The 18,754-nt window shown below is 46.0% G+C and overlaps 3 protein-coding genes across 5 annotated transcripts in view; 2 read left to right on the forward strand and 1 right to left on the reverse strand.

Annotated features, from left to right (window-relative positions):
* The window catches only part of LOC4815025 (uncharacterized protein DDB_G0271670), a 24,416-nt gene continuing 5,662 nt past the window's right edge, over window positions 1–18,754 (forward strand). The window contains exons 1-2 of one of the 3 annotated variants that reach the window (XM_033385632.1): window positions 1–230; window positions 12,118–12,243. The gene's annotated coding sequence lies outside the window, so the exon portion shown is untranslated. The remainder of the gene's footprint in view (window positions 231–12,117; window positions 12,244–18,754) is intronic. The other 2 variants (XM_033385631.1, XM_033385630.1) reach the window with 2 other exon arrangements.
* LOC6901589 (uncharacterized) lies at window positions 12,960–14,799 on the forward strand. The gene is made up of 2 exons (XM_002134224.3): window positions 12,960–13,575; window positions 13,636–14,799. Exons 1-2 carry the CDS (start codon window positions 13,520–13,522, stop codon window positions 14,702–14,704), a joined length of 1,125 nt encoding a protein of 374 aa, XP_002134260.2. The 5' UTR covers window positions 12,960–13,519; the 3' UTR covers window positions 14,705–14,799.
* On the reverse strand, window positions 15,534–17,373 carry LOC6901588 (uncharacterized). Its single transcript, XM_002134223.3, has 2 exons — window positions 15,888–17,373; window positions 15,534–15,806 (listed from the first exon to the last, which is right to left on the reverse strand). Exons 1-2 carry the CDS (start codon window positions 17,181–17,183, stop codon window positions 15,630–15,632), a joined length of 1,473 nt encoding a protein of 490 aa, XP_002134259.2. The 5' UTR covers window positions 17,184–17,373; the 3' UTR covers window positions 15,534–15,629.

The following is an 18,754-nucleotide window of genomic DNA, read 5'->3' on the forward strand; positions in this document are numbered from 1 at the left end:
CGCCAATCCGTCGCTTGCAACACAACCGCCCGTTACGCGAGTGAGTCGCCTTAAAACCGTTCGTGCCGCAGCAAGGTAGAGCTGCGCCGTTGCGTGTGTGTTTTTTTTGCCGTGTATTTTTGCGTGCTCTTGTGTTTGATAGTGTCGTTGAGCGCACCGCGCGCCCTGTGTGCAATATTGTTTAGACACGAACACAGCCCATATACTGCTGATGTCCCGAGAGCCACAAAGTGAGTTCCATATTAAAATGAAACGAATCTGAACGTGATGTAACTTGTCCCCTAATAATATCCTTGCGACTCCCAAAATAAGGAATCACCTCGGGTTCGTTGCTGATGTTGAAACCGAGCCGAGCCGCCTTTTACCTAATTAGCTGTAGCTGTTTCTGTCTTGGTATCCAAGGGATACAGGGATACAGATACAAATGCAGACACAGATACAGCCAAGGGTGTGTTTTCCCCCGTCTCGAGCGTGTTTGTGCGTGCGTGCCTGTGCGCGTGTTTGAACCTGTCTCTCTGCCTGCTAAAAATCAATAAAGCAAGAGTCAAACAACAACGGAATGGGCGCTGCTGCTGCTCCTGCAGGTCCTTGCTCCAGGTGCTTGCTGCTCCACCATTCATTGAGAAGGGGACGACTCGACTCCACTCGATTCCCCTCCCCTCCCCAGTGCCGATTGCAGCTTTACAGCTGCTCGTAATAGCCGACCGTTAAGCGGGCGAGCGAGCACTTGGATATTTAGCCGAGCATGCAGATGGCCCCGCGCCAAAGCCAAAGCCAGCCAGCGACTCTCTGGGTGTTAAATGATCGATTTGCTCTTGCCACTTGCCACTAAAATGGAGCTAATCCCCCCCCCCCCCCCCCATACCCATACCCACATCGAGATCCACATATGGAACGATCCCAATGAACAATCATAGCCGATTAAATTTTATCTACAGCTGGCATTACGAGCGGCACGGAGTTTTCTTTACAGTTAGCTGCCTTTCTTAACTGGATTGGTAATTGCTGTGTGTGCCTCTGTGGCTGTGTGCGTGTGTGCCTGGGTGCCTGGGTGCCTGTGGCTCGTATATTAAATCATTTACACTTTGCCAACTGCCATGCACTGATTCTGATGCTTCAATGTATTGTTTACTGTATCTTTGCCTCTCTCTTTGTCTGGAGAGACTCTGACTAATGCAGTAGTTATCTTTTATTGGTCGCTGTTGCCATTATCTTATCGGGAATAGTACGACAGCAAGTACTTGTAGCGGCAGCGGGAGGACGACTCTATCGCTATCGATCTACCGATGGATGGATGGAGGGATGGAGGAATGGATGAATGAGCGGGTGGAGGTGCAATCTCTGACTCACGGTAGGGGACTGCGTATTTCAAACGAATTTCAAGTCCAAGTGCAGCCTCAATTGCCTGATTGGCATTTTCTTATTGTATCTCTGCATCTGTATCTGTCTCTGTCGCTGTATCTGAAATGGAAATGCGAATGGAAATGAAAATGGACATGAGACTCGGGACATGGGACAAGGCATAGCAAAGGCAATGGCAGGGCCAGCTGCTACCTGCCGCACACCCGCCCCCCGCTGCCTCTACGGTAGCACACACCTCTCTGTCTCTCTGCCTCTCTGTCTCTGTCTTTAGACGACTTCTATAGTCTTTCAAGTCGTTAAACCAGTTTATGACTGGACGAACGGGCATGGGGGCCACACGCTAAGTAGAATCAACAGAGAGACGCTGAATCAGCTGCTCCATAGGCTCTGAGTCGAGTCGGCTCTACGCTACTGTTGTTTTAGATAGACACCCTGTTATTGTCCGGAATCGTGCATCGGGGTATATACATTTTGGGCGTACAATGGCGTTAGCCAATGTGGAATACTCGTGATGATCTTTTTACTAAGATTTTGTTCATAAAAGATCAACAAAAAACATCCGAAACTGATGAATATTAAATAGGGAAATACAGGTCTATTTTCTTTTTTCTTTGTGAGTGGGAATATATTTGTATTATATTAGAAACAAACTTGCAAGGAATTAATTAATTAATTAATAAGTATTATAATTTGTTTCAAAAAAAAAATCCGTTCAGAAATGTATTTCTTATTTATTTTTTGTGATTTAAAATTGGCGTAGTTTTTTTCTTAAAACACCTGTATTTTAATTTAATGTTTATTTCCCATATTTTTATATATTGTAAATGCATTTATTATTTTTTTTTTAATGTTATTCATTTTTTTTTGTTTTAAAATGATTGCTGTATTTTTTAATTAATTAATCCTTTTTCCTTTGATATTTTATTTCTTTCTTTCTATTTATTTCTGATTATTTTACTGGCGATTCAATGGCTCAATGGGCATCCCCCAGTCGCAACATTAAATATGTATAGCCTGCGCTTATTTACGCTGTTATTGTTATTATTATTGTTATTGTTTAAGTAAAAATGGTGCGAAGCGGGGAGATGCACATACATGTACCGCCTCTGTGGAAGCGTTTATTGGTGGAAGCGTGCCTGCTCGTGGGCCACAACGACTTCCTCATATTGTGCTTTTTCTGGCCAAAATCAGCTTGTAAAAACCAATTAATAAAATACCAAATTCAAGTAACAAAAGAGTGAGAGAGAGGGAGAGTGGGAGAGAATTGCTATGAAATCATCAAGCTTTCTGCGGAACAGACAGATTTGTCATCCCATTAGCGGCAGTGGCAGCATCGTCTAATTCTAAGCCTCCAACAAATTGAACAAAAAAAAAAATCTTTATTAAATTTAGGCCAATGTCAATGCCTGGCCAGAAAACAGATTACCAGTTCGAGGGGTGGGGGGAGTACTTAAATATTTAAACAATAAAAAAAAAACATTAAACATAACGCGTGCGAAGGGTGAATGATGAACGATTTAACGATTGAACGATGGAACGATCTGCGGAGTCAAGTGGATTTGCCGGCGGCGAGGATGGAAGCCTCAGCTTCAAGAGCGGGCAGGGGGGGGGGGGGGGGGAGTGCCACTCAACAGCTGTGCCGTGCCCCATCCACGAGTGTTTACAGTTGTTGATCTGGCATTTGTGTTTGCTGCGTCTGGGGGCTGGCTGACTTCCTTGTTTCATCTCTCGTTTTGGCTTTGAACTTGGCTTTGAATATTCGTGGGACTTTCGAAGATCGTGTCGCAGTCGCCTTTTGACCTTCCAATGGGGATTGCAGCCTGTGGCCTGCAGACCCCCAAGGCCCTGCCTTCCATACATATTTCACCCGTTGACCCAAATGCAATGGCCACACACACACACACACACACACACACACAAAAACAACTTAAAATTCAAAAAATTCAATGATTGCAAATGCAGAAACAACAACAACAATACCATTAACATTAACAATAGTTTAGTTTATTGAACGCACAATGGGCATGAAATGGGGGGTTGGGGGGGGGGGGGGGGGGGGGCTGGGGTGCTGGGGGATGCGAAAATTGTTTAGCCAAATGAAATGCCTGCGAAATGCCTCGGAATTGTGTCAGCCACAAAACACAACAAAAGCCAGAAATTTCAAATTTATGAGTCTCCACCTCCCGCCCCCCGCCCCCCCCCCCCCCCAGCATTGGCTTTATTAAGACCAAGAATACAATGCCATGCCAGATATGCACCGAAGGGTATTGGTATTGGTATTGGTATTGGTATTGGTATTGGGAGACCATAAACAGGAAATGAAAAACTCGATAGGCAGTCTCCTCGGATCCCAAAAGGGGTTCCATATTCCATTTAAATGCGCATTCTTGTACACTCACAAAAGGAGTGAATACACTCACGAGTGTGCTGTGCTATTCAAAAGAGAAGTACGATTATTATATTGTTATTAATTTTTGCGTTATTGTGTGTTTGGGAAAGTGACGCCGCCGCCGCTACTGGCTGTCTAAGTAGTGCAATTAGCCAAGAAAAAAAAAACCGAAGAAAGTAAAAGTGTACGGGCCCCCCCCCCTAGACACGAGGGGGGGGGGGGGGGGGTTACGGCTACGGAGCCATTGTCTGGAAACCTCCAAACGGTGGCAAATGGAAAGGCTTTTCCATAATCATTCGAATGTATGTATGTTTGTATCTTTGGGATGTATCTGGACAACAAAGGCACGTTCTGGGAAATATCCCAAAAAGCACATTGTTCCCATATATCTGCTGGATTGCCATTTGCTTACACGAGTATTGTTTTTATTTCGGGGCTTGACTCATCTTTCCTTCGACTCTAGACCTTTGATCGAAGCGACACTCGAGAGCCGCTGAGCAAAGATACATTTGAGATAAGCGACGGGGGCTCTAGGGCTCTGGGGCTCTAGGGCATGTGTTTATATAGTGGTCCTACAAAGATCAATAGATCCTACAACAACAAATGTAGGTTTCCTATCTCTTTCCTGTGAGTGGCTACACATTCTAAAAACATAGATTGACCTGCTATAGGGCGGTCTGATTGCAGTACAGTACAGTGCACAAATTTCCCATAAGTGAATGGACACACTCCTCCCGAAGTGCGAAAATTGTTTAGCCAAATGAAATGCCTGCGAAATGCCTCGGAATTGTGTCAGCCACAAAACACAACAAAAGCCAGAAATTTCAAATTTATGAGTCTCCACCTCCCGCCCCCCGCCCCCCCCCCCCCCCCAGCATTGGCTTTATTAAGACCAAGAATACAATGCCATGCCAGATATGCACCGAAGGGTATTGGTATTGGTATTGGTATTGGTATTGGTATTGGGAGACCATAAACAGGAAATGAAAAACTCGATAGGCAGTCTCCTCGGATCCCAAAAGGGGTTCCATATTCCATTTAAATGCTTGAAAGATATTTCCATATTTAATTTGGAAATGTTTTTATATTTAAATTAAATATTTTTCAGCACCAAACCAACATAAATATGCCCCATTTAATCTATATTTATAAACTCCTAAAAAAAATAGTACATTTATCTTAAAGACCAAGGCTCTTCCAAACCCTGCAGAAAACAAACAAATTTAATGATTATTATTTAATAATTATAGATAATTATAATAAAGTGTTTGAGCAGATTAAACTTTCAAAGTAAAGGAATTCTCACGTAGTGCCTCTTGTGCCCCGACAAAAACGTTTCAACTGAATACAATTCGATACTTTCTGTTCGTTTTAGAGCCATATTTCAGCTTACAGATGTGCCACATTATATATATATACATATATATTTCGCTGTAAAAAACAATAAAATGCCTCCACAATTAAGTTGAAAAAAAAGGCAGACGTTTTTCTGTCTCTGAAATATTGCGCAGCTCCGAGTGGCAGAAGAATCAAGCTTTAGGGAATAATTCGGGGAATGTGGAATATGAGATATCTATCTCCTCTGCCCCTGTCCGTGCCCCTGCCCCTGCCCCTGTCCAGTGCAAAGACAATGTCACTGCCAGACGGCAGAGGCTCGTACGATGCTGATGATTGTTCAATGACAATGTCCGGGGAGGATGACTCGTCTTGGCGGTCATCACAAATATACAATTATCATTATGGGAAAGAGGCGCCTTGGCTGTGGCAGATGCCGCTACAACTGCCGTTGCAAGATGCAGTTGCAGTTGCAGTTGCATTTTCTTTCCAGTTAAACAATTCCCATTATCGTTTCGTTATTAATTTTTGTCTGCTTTGGGGGATTTTGTGTGTTGCCACATCGGAGGCACAATAAAGCGAGCGGGGCAGACACATGGAGGGGGTCGGGGGGCTATTGTTATTGATTCGATTGGCTTTGCATAAATTACACGCTTTGTCACCTGCGCCTCGGGAGCCCTCAGAGATTCGATTACGAATTTATGGATATCGGCGTTTCGGTATTTTTTGTTTGCTTTAATTTTCATTCCAATGTGGGTGTGGGGCTACTTTTGGTTTAGTTTAGTTTTTTCTTGTTGTTGTTGTTGTGTGATGTCATGCCCCTTCCCCCTGCGCATCCCTTGATGGGGTTATACAATAGCTATTCGCATGCAAAAATGCAACAATACTGGAAAAATCGAGGGGAAATAATTAGCTTACATTTATACCCTCAGGCAGCATTTAATGAGGCCGCCGCCGCCTCCTCTCTGGGTCTCTCTGTGGACTCTGGGTCTATGCTTTGTCTGACCCCCCGATGGCCTCTCTCTCGCTCACTCTCTCTCTCGCTCTATCTCTATGGCTCTGCTGCCCCGTCTATCTGTCTCTCTGTTGTGTAATTTGTTGTTAAACTGTCAATTGAATTGACGTTACTCATACGACCCGTTGTTCGAGCGGATGTTCAGCTCTGCGTGTGCCCCAGTCCCAGTCCCACTCCCAGTCTCTTCTGGAATAAAACGATACGTAATCTCGGAACCTTTCAAACTAAATAGTGACTCGTACTCTTACCTTTCCCAGATCCATAGCGTTTCGATTGATTGGCTTTTCCTTCACTTTCAGCTGCTTTCGAATATCTTATGCAATAATATGTCTACGGATTAGGGGGCCTGCGACCCCTAGCCTACGGCTATTCTATGTGCAGTCAAGGAAAAATCATAGAAATGGCATAGATTTTTTTTTTTAATTTTTCTACAGTGAATATTAATTTTTTTTATATATATATATTTAGTTACAAAAATGTATCGAAATATACGAAACAATGAGATTGTTTTTGAACAAATTTGTTTGCATTTAATTTTAGTAACTTAATGTTAAAAAAATAAACAATTTTTTATTCGGAAAAGTTTTTTAGTTAAAAAAAAAATGTATATACAACAAAATTGATTTTAAATATTTTATTACAATATTTGTAATTGTAAAATATTATTATTTCTTTTTTTTAAATAAAAATGTTAGACATAAAACTAGGGAAAATAATTGTCCAGCTTCAAAGTCGACATTTTTCATATGAATATTTGGCTGTGGTACCCATGGAGGCCACCAGCTTGCCACAAATTGTTGAAACAATATTGAGTGCCCTTCAGATTGAAATATAAAACCCAAAATCTGCCCCATTTTTGTACTTATGGCACCCAATCCTTGTCTTTATGGCACCCCAAAGGTGTTCTATGGGAACAGGCCTTTCCATTGGGGTATTTTTGGTGTCCAGGTATCATTATTTGTGACTCGATTGAGGGCGAAGTGCCGCAGAAATAGAGTACATATGTATCTGCCATCGTTTGATCTTTATTTTCAGTTCATTTTTGTCATACGGCATGCCCTGGAAGCATGCCAACAAAAAAAGAAAACTCTTTTGCAACGCCCAGACATGTGGGGAAGGCGTTGAACAGGGGAGGGGTCACATCATAATCAATCTGGAAACTATATACACTCGCACTCACACTCGTACTCGTCTTTTGTGGTCTGGTTTTTGTTGGAGTCTTATGTAAAAGTGCGTTTCGTTATTTCGGAAAAGCGGAACGCGTGCAAAAAGTGTCGCTTCAGTGGGTTTTTGCTCAGGCATTTTCCACGTTTTCTCCAGCCCGACTGGCCCCCCACTCTTGGGCTTTTCTTTGGACCTTGAAATGAAATCATATCCTTGGCTGGGATATAAAAATAGCCAAGCCGCAGACGACGGACGGGCCTCTCAAGAGGCATGAGCCTGACCTTTCTTACTCGCTGCAGACTGTAGATGCCACACAAAGTGGAGGAGGAGGGGAAAGCAGAAATCTTAAGAACTCTTTCGATTAGAAAACTGTCGGGCTGCCACTTCCAGAGAGAGCGGGTTCCTTGGGGCTTCTAGGGATATTTCAATGGATTTTGCATCGGTATATGTGGATATATGGTTCAAAAACTCTCAAGGCCTTTGGCGAAGCCTGCTTTCTATGGCAAAGATTCTTTAAGAAGCAATTTAGAGACAGCTCTCTCTCCCTTGGCCTTGGTAGAAGACACCCAAGTACAGGAGTAAAGTGGAAGCCTTTCATTCGATGGATTCGATGCATGATTTAATATTCTTTGAATTCGAATACAAAATGAACTCGAGTCTTGAGCTTCCATGAAGAAAATTAATCGACATTAGAGAATATGGCTAAAGGAAGTGCTGCAGTCATCATTATTCCCCCCTCTTTGCATCCGCATAGGAAACGCAAACAGGAACTGAGATACGATTATGATTATGTATCTTTTATCTAATGAACGGGTTGCTCGATGCTGCTGCTGCTTGATGCTTCTTCCCTCAATTATCTATGTTTATGATCATGTAACGCATTATGATTCCACACCACATGAGATGGCAAATTGATTAATCACACAATTAATTGTACGATAATTAATTACAAGGAGCCGCAGCCAGAGACCGGAGAGAGGGAAGCCGATGCCGATGCCGATGCCGGACACTGCAGTGGGCTTGGCCTCCCTCCCATTATGTCACCTCCCCCCCAGTGGCCAATCGAATTTGTTAACGTGGTTTTTTTCTTCTTGTACACTCACAAAAGGAGTGAATACACTCACGAGTGTGCTGTGCTATTCAAAAGAGAAGTACGATTATTATATTGTTATTAATTTTTGCGTTATTGTGTGTTTGGGAAAGTGACGCCGCCGCCTGCTACTGGCTGTCTAAGTAGTGCAATTAGCCAAGAAAAAAAAAACCGAAGAAAGTAAAAGTGTACGGGGCCCCCCCCTAGACACGAGGGGGGGGGTTACGGCTACGAAGCCATTGTCTGGCAACCTCCAAACGGTGGCAAATGGAAAGGCTTTTCCATAATCATTCGAATGTATGTATGTTTGTATCTTTGGGATGTATCTGGACAACAAAGGCAAGTTCTGGGAAATATCCCAAAAAGCACATTGTTCCCATATATCTGCTGGATTGCCATTTGCTTACACGAGTATTGTTTTTATTTCGGGGCTTGACTCATCTTTCCTTCGACTCTAGCCCTTTGATCGAAGCGACACTCGAGAGCCGCTGAGCAAAGATACATTTGAGATAAGCGACGGGGGCTCTAGGGCTCTAAGGCTCTAGGGCATGTGTTTATATAGTGGTCCTACAAAGATCAACAAATCGTACAGCAACAAATGTAGGTTTCCTATCTCTTTCCTGTGAGTGGCCACACATTCTAGATACATAGATTGACCTGCTATAGGGCGGTCTGATTGCAGTACAGTACAGTGCACAAATTTCCCATAAGTGAATGGACACATTCCTCCCGAATAACCAGACACAGAGGCCATTCGCCTTGCCTTCTATGGAAATGTTGCCACTTCCGACTTGCCCTCTGGAACTACTTCCTTCTGCCATGATTCCCACCTCTGAAACTGCCCTCCTGTGTCGAATGGAATCTAGGGAATCTACGGCACCACACGGCTTGGGTGCCCCACTGACGTCAGTGTCTTTTGTCTTTTGTTCTCTGTGGAGAACGTGATATATGGGCAAATACTCTGTTGTATTGTAGTGCCCGGGACAGGGCTTGGGGAGTTGGACAGACACAAGTATTTGCATAATGAGGTGTGCGGGGTGGGGGAGGTAGGGCGGTAGGGGGGGATGGCTAATAAATTATGCAATTTCCTGTCATGCTCTAAGCACTTAATTATGGTTATTAAAAATTTACCAAATATTCGTAGGTTTTTTCTTTGCTTTGTTTCGGCGGATCATTTGCACACAATTTAAGCTTAACTTGGGGCACCCCGAGGGCCCCTCCTCAGCCACCGCTTTTCCGTATTGGCCATATCATTATGATGATTTGAATTCGGATTGGGATTCGGATTCGGATTCGGATGTGGCGTGCCAGACAGCAAGTATTTTGCAAATGCGGCAAACAAGTTGAACGAACGCTTGCAGCGATCTCTCTCGATGGTTGAGTCTCTCTCTCTCAAGTCCCTCTCCCTCTGGCTCCCTGGTTGGAGGCAAAAAAGATGACAAACCAAAACGAACGATGGAGGGAGTGGGTTGGAGGGATACGGGATGGGATGGGACGCCATGGGAAGATGTCGAGGAAAATGTTGAGGAAGCTTTTACTGTGGCTCCGCTGAGGCGGGGAGATCTACTGCTCAACGGCTTCATTTGTCAGCTCGAACACTGATTTGGCAAATCACTCACGTGCTTGGATTTGTGGCCGAAACAGTGCGTTTCGGCGCTGTAAGCCAAGAATGGAATGTTCGTGTATTGAAAGCAGGGCGCGGGGTGGAATGGGGGAAACAATTGATCGAAATTTAGAATGAAAAGAGGATAGAAAAAGAAAATTAAATATATAAATAAACAAATAAAAAAATATGTATAAAATAATTTTAATAAATATAAAAAATAAATTTATTTAACATAAAAAATCAATAAAAAAAAAAAAAAAATATTTTAATAAATATAAAACAATAAATAAAAAAATGATAATTTTAATCAAAATAAATTAATAAATAAAAATGGAAAACAAAAATATCATTTTAATAAATACAAAATAACCAATAAAAAAAATAAATGTACATATTATTAAATATTAAATAAATAAAAACAAATTTAATAAATATAAAAAAAAATATATTAAATAAATCCGAATAAAGAAAAATACGAAATAAAAGAATAGTCGAATACGATTCCGTCCCAAAAATAGAAGAACAAACAACGTGTGTGAATATTTTGTTAAATATTTAAATGTTAATTCTTTTGTGGGCTCTTAATTTTGTCGAAAGGTGTCTTCAATGCGGCAATTGCATTTGCAGGCTTCGTGCTGTTGTTGGGGCCAGAATAATCAGATTCCCCGACTCCCAGCCGATGACGTTTGCTTTCGGGGGCTTATCGAACATCGGGGCAGTGGAATCGGGGCCAGAGCTAATCGCCGGAGAGCTCCCACGGCTGACCCCAATAGTAGGCCCACTGGCACCCATTCCGGGCCCTCTGGCCACTCTGCCACGCGGGGCACGTTCCATGGAAATGGAAAAAGGCAAAAACGAGAACAAGAACAAGAAGCGCCGGGGCAAAACACCCGCTAACAGAATTCACTCGTAAGTTTGTCACTTTCTCAGTCAAAAGCCAAAACACGAACGAATTGGACACGACCATTGGGTGCGGCCTTCAATATCTTATGATTTGTATATGTATGTATTTATGTATATGGTGTTGTCTATAAAGAGAAGTTCTGTGGTGGCCGCACCACACCCATGCCCCCCACACAGGGGCACACGTTACACTTGAGCACGTTCTTAGAGTAGTATCTCGTATCTCACTCTGTCTCTCGTTGAACCAAATTACAATTAATTGCCCCCGTCTGGGGAGGTTGCATCAGAAACCCGACCGGCGACAGATCACAGATCACACGAGTATTGTACGGCGCATAATCGTAATCGTCGCTCGACTCAGCCCAGTCAAATATAATTATAATCGTAATTATTTTATAACTACCTAGAAACCGAACTTGTTTTAACCGAAAGCCCAAACAGCAGCAGCAGCACCATCAAATGCTGTAACTGAATCTTTTGTCGGGGGAATCCGAATCGGAATCGGAATCTGAATCTGAATCTTTCAAGCGCTCTGAAGCGAATCTGCATCCGCAGTGGAGCGAGGCATCCAAGACCAAGCAGCGTGCCATGTTCCATCCAAATAACATTTTCGGTTTCAAGTTCGAAAGATCTAAGGGCTTGAACACCAAAGAACCAAACAAACTACCATCTGGCACAATCTACAGACCACGTTATGCCCTAGAACTATGCTTTTTGTCAGCTCTATATCCATCCAAAAAATACACTAAAAGAGAGACTCAAATGAGCTTCTTCAGCCGCGTCTGTTGCGATCAATTTATTAAAGTCAACAATAGGTTCGGTTTGGATTTGCGACAAGAGTCTGTTCGGTGATTAGCACGATTCAAGACGAGGTCAGATTGAAGTCGGTTCAGGACGGTGACGGATTCAAGAGCTCGCGTCGGGGTCACCAAGGCAAGGCAGAAGCCTCGTTCTTTTTCCTAAACCATCTCTTCAAAGCTCTCTTCAAAGAAAATTACCAAGAAAACAAACTATTGGGCAAAATTTACTGTGTAGTACATAATTGTAAGGTTCAAGATGAGTTTAGGCTGGCCAATAAAATTCGAGAAGGTCAAGGCAAGATTTTATAGGTGCCAGAAGAGAGGTCCAGATACCTTTCCGCTAAAAATTCTCAATAAATCTGGAATAAAAAAGGTTGCCCAAATACTACTATTTCTATAGGAGATTTCGCTAAAAGAAGCCCCTTTTAAAAGTTTTTATTTATTTTCTTTCAGCTTCAACCGAAGGCCACTAGAAGGAACCATCTTCCACTTTCACGGAGAGACGAAGAAAAGTGGGAAGCCCCCAGAGAGAGCGCAAAGTGCGGAAAGAAAAGTAGGAAGAACCGCAACTGTAAAACTGTAAGTACCAGGGAAAAGGGAAAAGCGGTGGGGGGAGAGGGATAGGGGGGCCTGGAAATCATAGTTTTGGCTTTCGGATGGGAATGAGATTTCGGAATTTTGTGCGACCATATCCGGTTGCAATTGCGAATTGCAATTTTGCAGCTTCCACATCCACATGCCACATGCCGCGCCACCATGCCACACACCGAACAATGCAACAACTAACAATAGGAAAGACCAAAGAAGAAACAACAGAAGCACAAATATGAAGAGAGGGCGAGAGAGACCCAACATATGGCATATGGAAATCTGCGAATCTCGTCGGCACTCACCATTGTTGGGGGCGTGTGGGGGCGTGTGGGGGGTCTGGGCGGAAATATTGCGTAAATGTATGATATATGCGCTGAAGATCGGATCAGTTGGAACGATTGGGAAATCGAAACGAATCGAAAAAGAGTCAGACGTAAGGGCTGAGGGGTTTTCCTTACAGAATGGATCGGTTCATAAATGTATAATATATCTACACGTATATTCAATAAAATATATAATTAATAGATACATCTATTTATAAAAACAATAAAATGCGTTCTCCAGGAAGTTTTTGGAACCATTTTAAAAGGTTCTAACCTATGGACAAGACCATAGACCAACTATTCGTCCATAATGGCCTTGAAAATCGACTACGAAAATCGTGGGAAAATCTTTTGAGACATTTTTTCGCTTATCGATAAACGATAAATGATATAAGACGCGCAAAGCCTTCAACAGTCAAGGCCAAGGATATCAAAGGGCAGCCTTTGTACAGTCCAGAGCAATACAACTACATTATATGCATATTTGAAGAGCTTTTTCCATTCTGATTTGCCCAGAAAAAACCATCGCAAACGATTGGTTTTTTTTCTCATTATTTTGTACACATTTTTCAACGAAAAGTGGTCTAATATTGGGTATAAATTAATCATATATATTTAATAATATGACCCTCAGTTCATACCTTGTGGAACTATTGCATAATTGATCTGTAAATCAACCACAGAATCTGCTTGGAAAGGGGGAAACTACTGAGAGAGAGAAGTATGCCATCATTCAACGTTAACGTGTGAATGGCAAATGCAAACGCAAACAGCTGATTTACCGGCAAAAACAAAATTCAGGGACGAGTCGAATTCGTTCCACAGGGGGTTCAAAACTTCAAGGCAATCCCAGAAGGCTGTGCACCTTGCGTGAATCTCTCAACGAGTGCCAACCAAATAGAATCATTCGACAGACACAAAAAAGTCAAGCAGGTATTAGAATGAACGTCGCCACCAGAAAAGTCACAGCGCCGAAGGGTAAAGGACACACAGCCAAGTGAGTAACGGACTGAACAGCAAGGCAAAGGAGTAACGAGACTCCTCCCCGAAACCACAGAAAGACACATTCGCCGCCGTCCGGACAGTTGGGCGATCGATTTCAGGCGAAGTCTGGCGAGGCCTGGCAGAACTATGTTCCGGCCAGCACTAGCAACAGTCCCGGGTATCTGGGGGATCAACCGTACGACAATCACGCACACTTTCCGCCCCTGGAGGAGCCACGGCACGCATCGAAGCGTCGGCAGCAGTCCAAATCGTCGTCGGGCACCGGGGAGCAGCCTCCATTGGCACGAACCCTGCTGCCCCATTGGGTGCGTATAAAGGACATGAAGTGGCTGGACAGACTCGCCAGCAACAGCAGCAGCACTCCACCCGTGCCGCACCAGGAGGCGGCAACGGCTACGGCCACGGCAACGGCAACAGAAAGCGCGCTAGATGAGGGGGAATTTGAGACGGCGCCCAAGCCCGTGACCCCTCTGACGGCCCGAGTGGTCGCCAGAGAGGGATCCTTTAGGTCCTCGTCAGCCAGGAGCGAGGGGGCACCGCTAGATGCCCGCTGCGTGAATCTGATGTTCGAGAGCTTCGACATGATTGGGATCTCCACGGAGGCGGACGATCCGCAGGTGTATGACATCAAGCGCTCGCCTAATTCCTGGCTGACCTCGGAGCAAAAGCAGCGACTGCACGATGCCATCGAGGAGGAGGCAAATGGGCCGGTACTGGATACCCTCGAAAGGGTCATACAGGAGATACGCGACGAAATCGACCACATGAGGAGGTGGGAGGAGTCATCGGAGCCGCCTTCGGGCGTCTCCGATCACTCGATGTGGACCGGGTGCACCTCATCGCCGAACAACAAGCCGGCAAACCGGTGCAGCTCCCCGAAGATTCGCAGCTTCGCGGACAACAATTTCGAGGACACTTATGGCCAGAGCTGGGGGACACGTCCGCGCAACTTCCGGACCAAGTCGCACGGCGCCTGGAATGCCACGGAAAGCGTCTCCGATTCGCCGAAGTCATCGTCCAACGCGGGACGAGCCCGGTCCGTGGGTGGCTATCCGGGTGTCAATGATCGCTCCATTTTGGACTTTCGTCAGCCGCCATTCCCGCGCCACTTCCAGCACTAATACGATCCATAAAATCTACTTAAATTGTCAACTCTTTTGCTCAGAAATCTGTCTCAAATAAAATGTTGTCGGACGGCCCAACGCTCTCAAGGATATCCCTCTCGCTGTACTTCCCTCCCTGCCGCCCTACCACACGAGGGGCCGGGCTTCTTGCATTCGTTCGCGTAAGCCATTGAATGTTTGGGGTTTCACTTTTCATCCGTGGCCAAAACGTATCGCCGAAGAAAGTGAAAAGGCAGGCAGACAGCTTACGAAAAATGGCAACAAAAAATGAGGGAATGGTGGGGCACAAAAAAGTGACTTGTCAGCGCCCGCCAATTGTTTGGCAGCGACAGAAAACGTTTCGTTTTGGAGTATTACCAAACCAAAACGGTACAGAGGCCACTCCACAGAGCAGAGAAGATGCCATCGTATAACTGAGGGCATTGATTGGGCGTAGAACCAGTGCGGACATACATATCTGATGACAGCCAGCTGAATTATGGCCAAATTATAATAGATTAAAGACTGCATTGCAAGGCAAAGAAAACTCAACAAAAGTTCTGCAACGATTGATATTTTTGACAACTATTCTTGAGCTGTTTCTCTGTGCTGTGGGCTTTTACAATCCTGCAAGCGGAAACTGTTGAGATCACCTACTACAGAGTGCCACAGAGTCTATCTGGTCGTAGTCCTTCTGCCAGAGAGAGACGAGAGGGTTCATCCTCCGCCACAGACTAGAGACTACCAAGCCGGAGGTGGTGCGTGGCCCCAGCCCCTGGCACTTTCAATTTGCATACAAATTAAGCTATCTGTGGGGAATACAAGTGAAAAGAAAACAAAGAAGACCCTTTGTCTGAGATATTCCGAATAGAAATCATTGAAAATCGCAATCACAATAAACATGAGGCCTCTATGGCGGGTCTGCAGTTGCTTTTGTATTCAATTAGGCATCGGTGGGCATTTGGGGCATTTGGGGAATCTGGGGATCAGCTGCCTCCGAAGAACCTTGGTCCAGGGAAGGACCGTAAAAGAACACCTGTACATCCTCCACGGGAGTGCTTTCGTCCTCGACGAACTCGATCTTAAGGATGTCACGGCGTGGCTCCCAGTACTCCGCAAACTACAAGGCGACAAAAAAGAGACCAAGAGAGAGAGTGAGAAGTGAGAAGTGAAAGGGATCTGTGGCTTTAGGCACACTCACCACGGTCTTGTAGGCGGCCAGAAGGGTCTTGCAGTTGGTCAGAACGAGGCTCAGGGGATGGCCCACGGCCATTTCGGCCCGTGCGCGATAGACGTTGTGCAGCAGGGCGCCCGTCAGGAGGGGGCCCTCAATCAGGCTGAGCTCGTGGATGTCCGGACAGAGCTGGACGATGTCCTGGACCTGGCTATCGGTCAGATTGTGGCACCGGTTCAGCGCAATGTGGCGGTGGGCCCGCGGCAGATCGAGGCTTCCGATCGCCATGTGCCCGAAGTCGCAGTTGCCCAGGACGAGGCGGTCCAGGCGAGTGCAGCGACCCATGGCCATGTCCGCGAGGCTCCGGGCACCGTTGTCGAGCCATCCGCAGTCCATCTGTATGGCCTCGATGGAGTCGCCCTTCAGGGCGACGATTGAGCGCAGACAGTCCACGGCCAGGCTGCTGTTGCGGCCGCACTGCGTCAGCTCGATCAGCTGCTGGTGGGGGCGGCTGATCAGCAGGTCCCGCTGATTGGCGAACATGCTGACGGGCACCGATATGCCGTTCACGAAGGGGCACTTGGCCACGCCGCTGAGGTCGAGGCGGGCGTCGCACTCGGCCTTGATCGAGAGTCGCTCCAGCTGGCGGCAGCGTTCGAACACACCCGTGATGGCGCTCTGCGAGATGCTGCCGTAGAGGGCCAGCAGCTCCAGGTTGGCGAAGCGCTCGATGAAGTGCACCTGGACGTTGCAGTAGAGGTGGAGGCGCCGCAGGTTGACCATCAGCTTGGGCAGCGAGTGCATCGGCCACTCGGAGAAGGTCACGCGGCAGCTGCTCGTCTGCGCCGTGTCGCCCTGGGCCCCGGTGGCGGGGTCCGTGTCCTTCGACATCAGGTGGCACTCCTGCACAGAGCTCAGGTCCCCCACCTCGGCCGTCTCCAGGGCCTTGAGGTTGTCCGCGAGTCGGTCCACGTCGAAAACCACACACTTGAACGACTTTTGCATGTCGCCCAGGAACAACAGCTGATCCTTCGGGCTGGGCAGCTCCTGGCTCAGGTACCGGAGGTCCAAGCGCCTGGCACTAGCGTGCCACAGCTGCGAGCCGACGGCCAGCGGCGACGGCAGCATCTGTTCCCCAAAGTCCAGTCCGGGGGGGCTGTGCACCCCTGCGCCCAGGCCGGGGGACGCGGAACGGGAACGGGAGCCCGATGGCTGGGCCGCCTCCTCGCCGTCGCCTGGCTTCGTGTCGGAACTGAATTGCACGCGTCGCCCGGGCTTGGGGCCTCCGGGGCCTGCCCCGTTCTGCTCCTGTCCATCGAGCATTATTGCAAGGAGTCGAAAACCGAGCGCGAGATTGCAAAGTGCAAAGAATTTAAAATAAAATTTGGAAAATACAATGAAAATTGCGTGTGGCAGCTTAGATTTAATCCGGTCAAAACTGGGAACTGTTTTCCTTAGTAACGTTTCATTAAGTGAAATTTTTTCAAGCTATACTGAGAGTCTACGAGTATCTGAAACAGCTAGGCCTACTATGATCCCTCTTTGGCAACCATTTCAAGGCCTACCCCCCGGGGGCTCCAGGGGCTCCAAGGGCTCCATAGAAGTGTAGAAAGTGAGCGTGGACTTTCCCATCGTAGATGATATGGTGCTGGCATGGCATGGCATGGCATGGCACCTTGTGGCAAGCTTGCATCTAATTATTGCACCTTTGCTACGGCCCGGGGGCCGGGGCCGGGCGACGCCTTTTCAATTTTGCTTTTGTCGCTTGCACTTGAAGGTTGCCTCGTTTTCATTTCACTCTCTCGCCTTTTGTGCACTTTGTGCCATGGCTGGGTATGCCACACATTGAGAGGCAGTCTGCCAGGGCCGAGAGGGAACAGAATTCGAGCTGTTTCTTTGCCTGAAAAGTGCATCACTCTGGCATTCTATTGCCCCCAAAGGATGCCTTGAGAGGACATTCAAAATGTCCATAAATCCCCTGAAAGTTTACACAATTTTCTGTTCAATCTTAAATTGTTGCCCATCGAGTTTAAGGATGGCATCGCGAACATCGGGGCCGACAATATTACAGTCGAATCTCAAGGGGAATTCGCAGCACGGAAAATTCGTAGAATTAATTTGTGCATTGCAGATTTCTGGAAATAAATTCGTGGTACGGAAGCTCAATTAGTAATCAGCTGTGAGTGTTGTTGAACAGCTGTTGCACTAAGCAGACGTTTACCAACACTGATTAACAGTAGCTTAAGACATTTGCAGTGTATCCCCGTAGTCTGTGGTCTTTTTTAGCTGTGTGCTGTTTCTGGTGCTTGTGTGTGTCTCTGTGCATGCCTGTGTGTGCGTGTGTGTGTGTGCCTTTGTGGCTTGTGTGTTAATTGCAGTGTGTGGCTGGTGGCAGCACTTGCTCCAGTTTCATGGGGCATATGAAAGTGCATTTGGTTTCTGCTTCTGTTGTTTCGTTTTTATTTCTTTAACATTTTGCTGGGGGGGGTTATTATGAAATGCTTTGCATACTAGCGACCTAGAGTCTACGCTGCTGCCTGCCCCCCGCCCCCAGCCCCAGAGATGGCATTTGTAAGCCCCCAAACCCCCGCCCAGATTCGCCTACAGATACGACACGGAGAGAACATCACATCTCTGGATCTATGGATGTCATTCGTTATGGTTCGCAGATCTTTTGCCAGAGGCTGGAGCCCAGACAGTGGCTCTGGCTGGCGGCGGGCTTCTCTTTGCCTTTAAACAATTGTTGGCTTTTGCTTTATGGCCCACTCGAATTACCATAAAAACACACACATTAAAGCATAAAAGCAAAAGCAGGCAAGCGGGCAAATTAATGCCGCTGTGTTGACCTTTAACGCCTCATGCCATGCGTATTCGTACGCGTACTACGATTATGT

The sequence above is a fragment of the Drosophila pseudoobscura genome, chromosome X, assembly GCF_009870125.1.
Source record: "Drosophila pseudoobscura strain MV-25-SWS-2005 chromosome X, UCI_Dpse_MV25, whole genome shotgun sequence".
Classification (NCBI taxonomy): Eukaryota; Metazoa; Arthropoda; class Insecta; order Diptera; family Drosophilidae; genus Drosophila; species Drosophila pseudoobscura.

Coding starts and splice junctions, on each gene's coding strand:
- LOC6901588 (XM_002134223.3), bottom strand. CDS start 17,183: ATGCTCGATGGACAGGAGCAGAACGGGGCAGGCCCCGGAGGCCCCAAG. Junction 15,807..15,887: donor TGGCCGCCTACAAGACCGTG/GTGAGTGTGCCT, acceptor GTCGCCTTGTAG/TTTGCGGAGTACTGGGAGCC.
- LOC6901589 (XM_002134224.3), top strand. CDS start 13,520: ATGAACGTCGCCACCAGAAAAGTCACAGCGCCGAAGGGTAAAGGACAC. Junction 13,576..13,635: donor GGTAAAGGACACACAGCCAA/GTGAGTAACGGA, acceptor CCGAAACCACAG/AAAGACACATTCGCCGCCGT.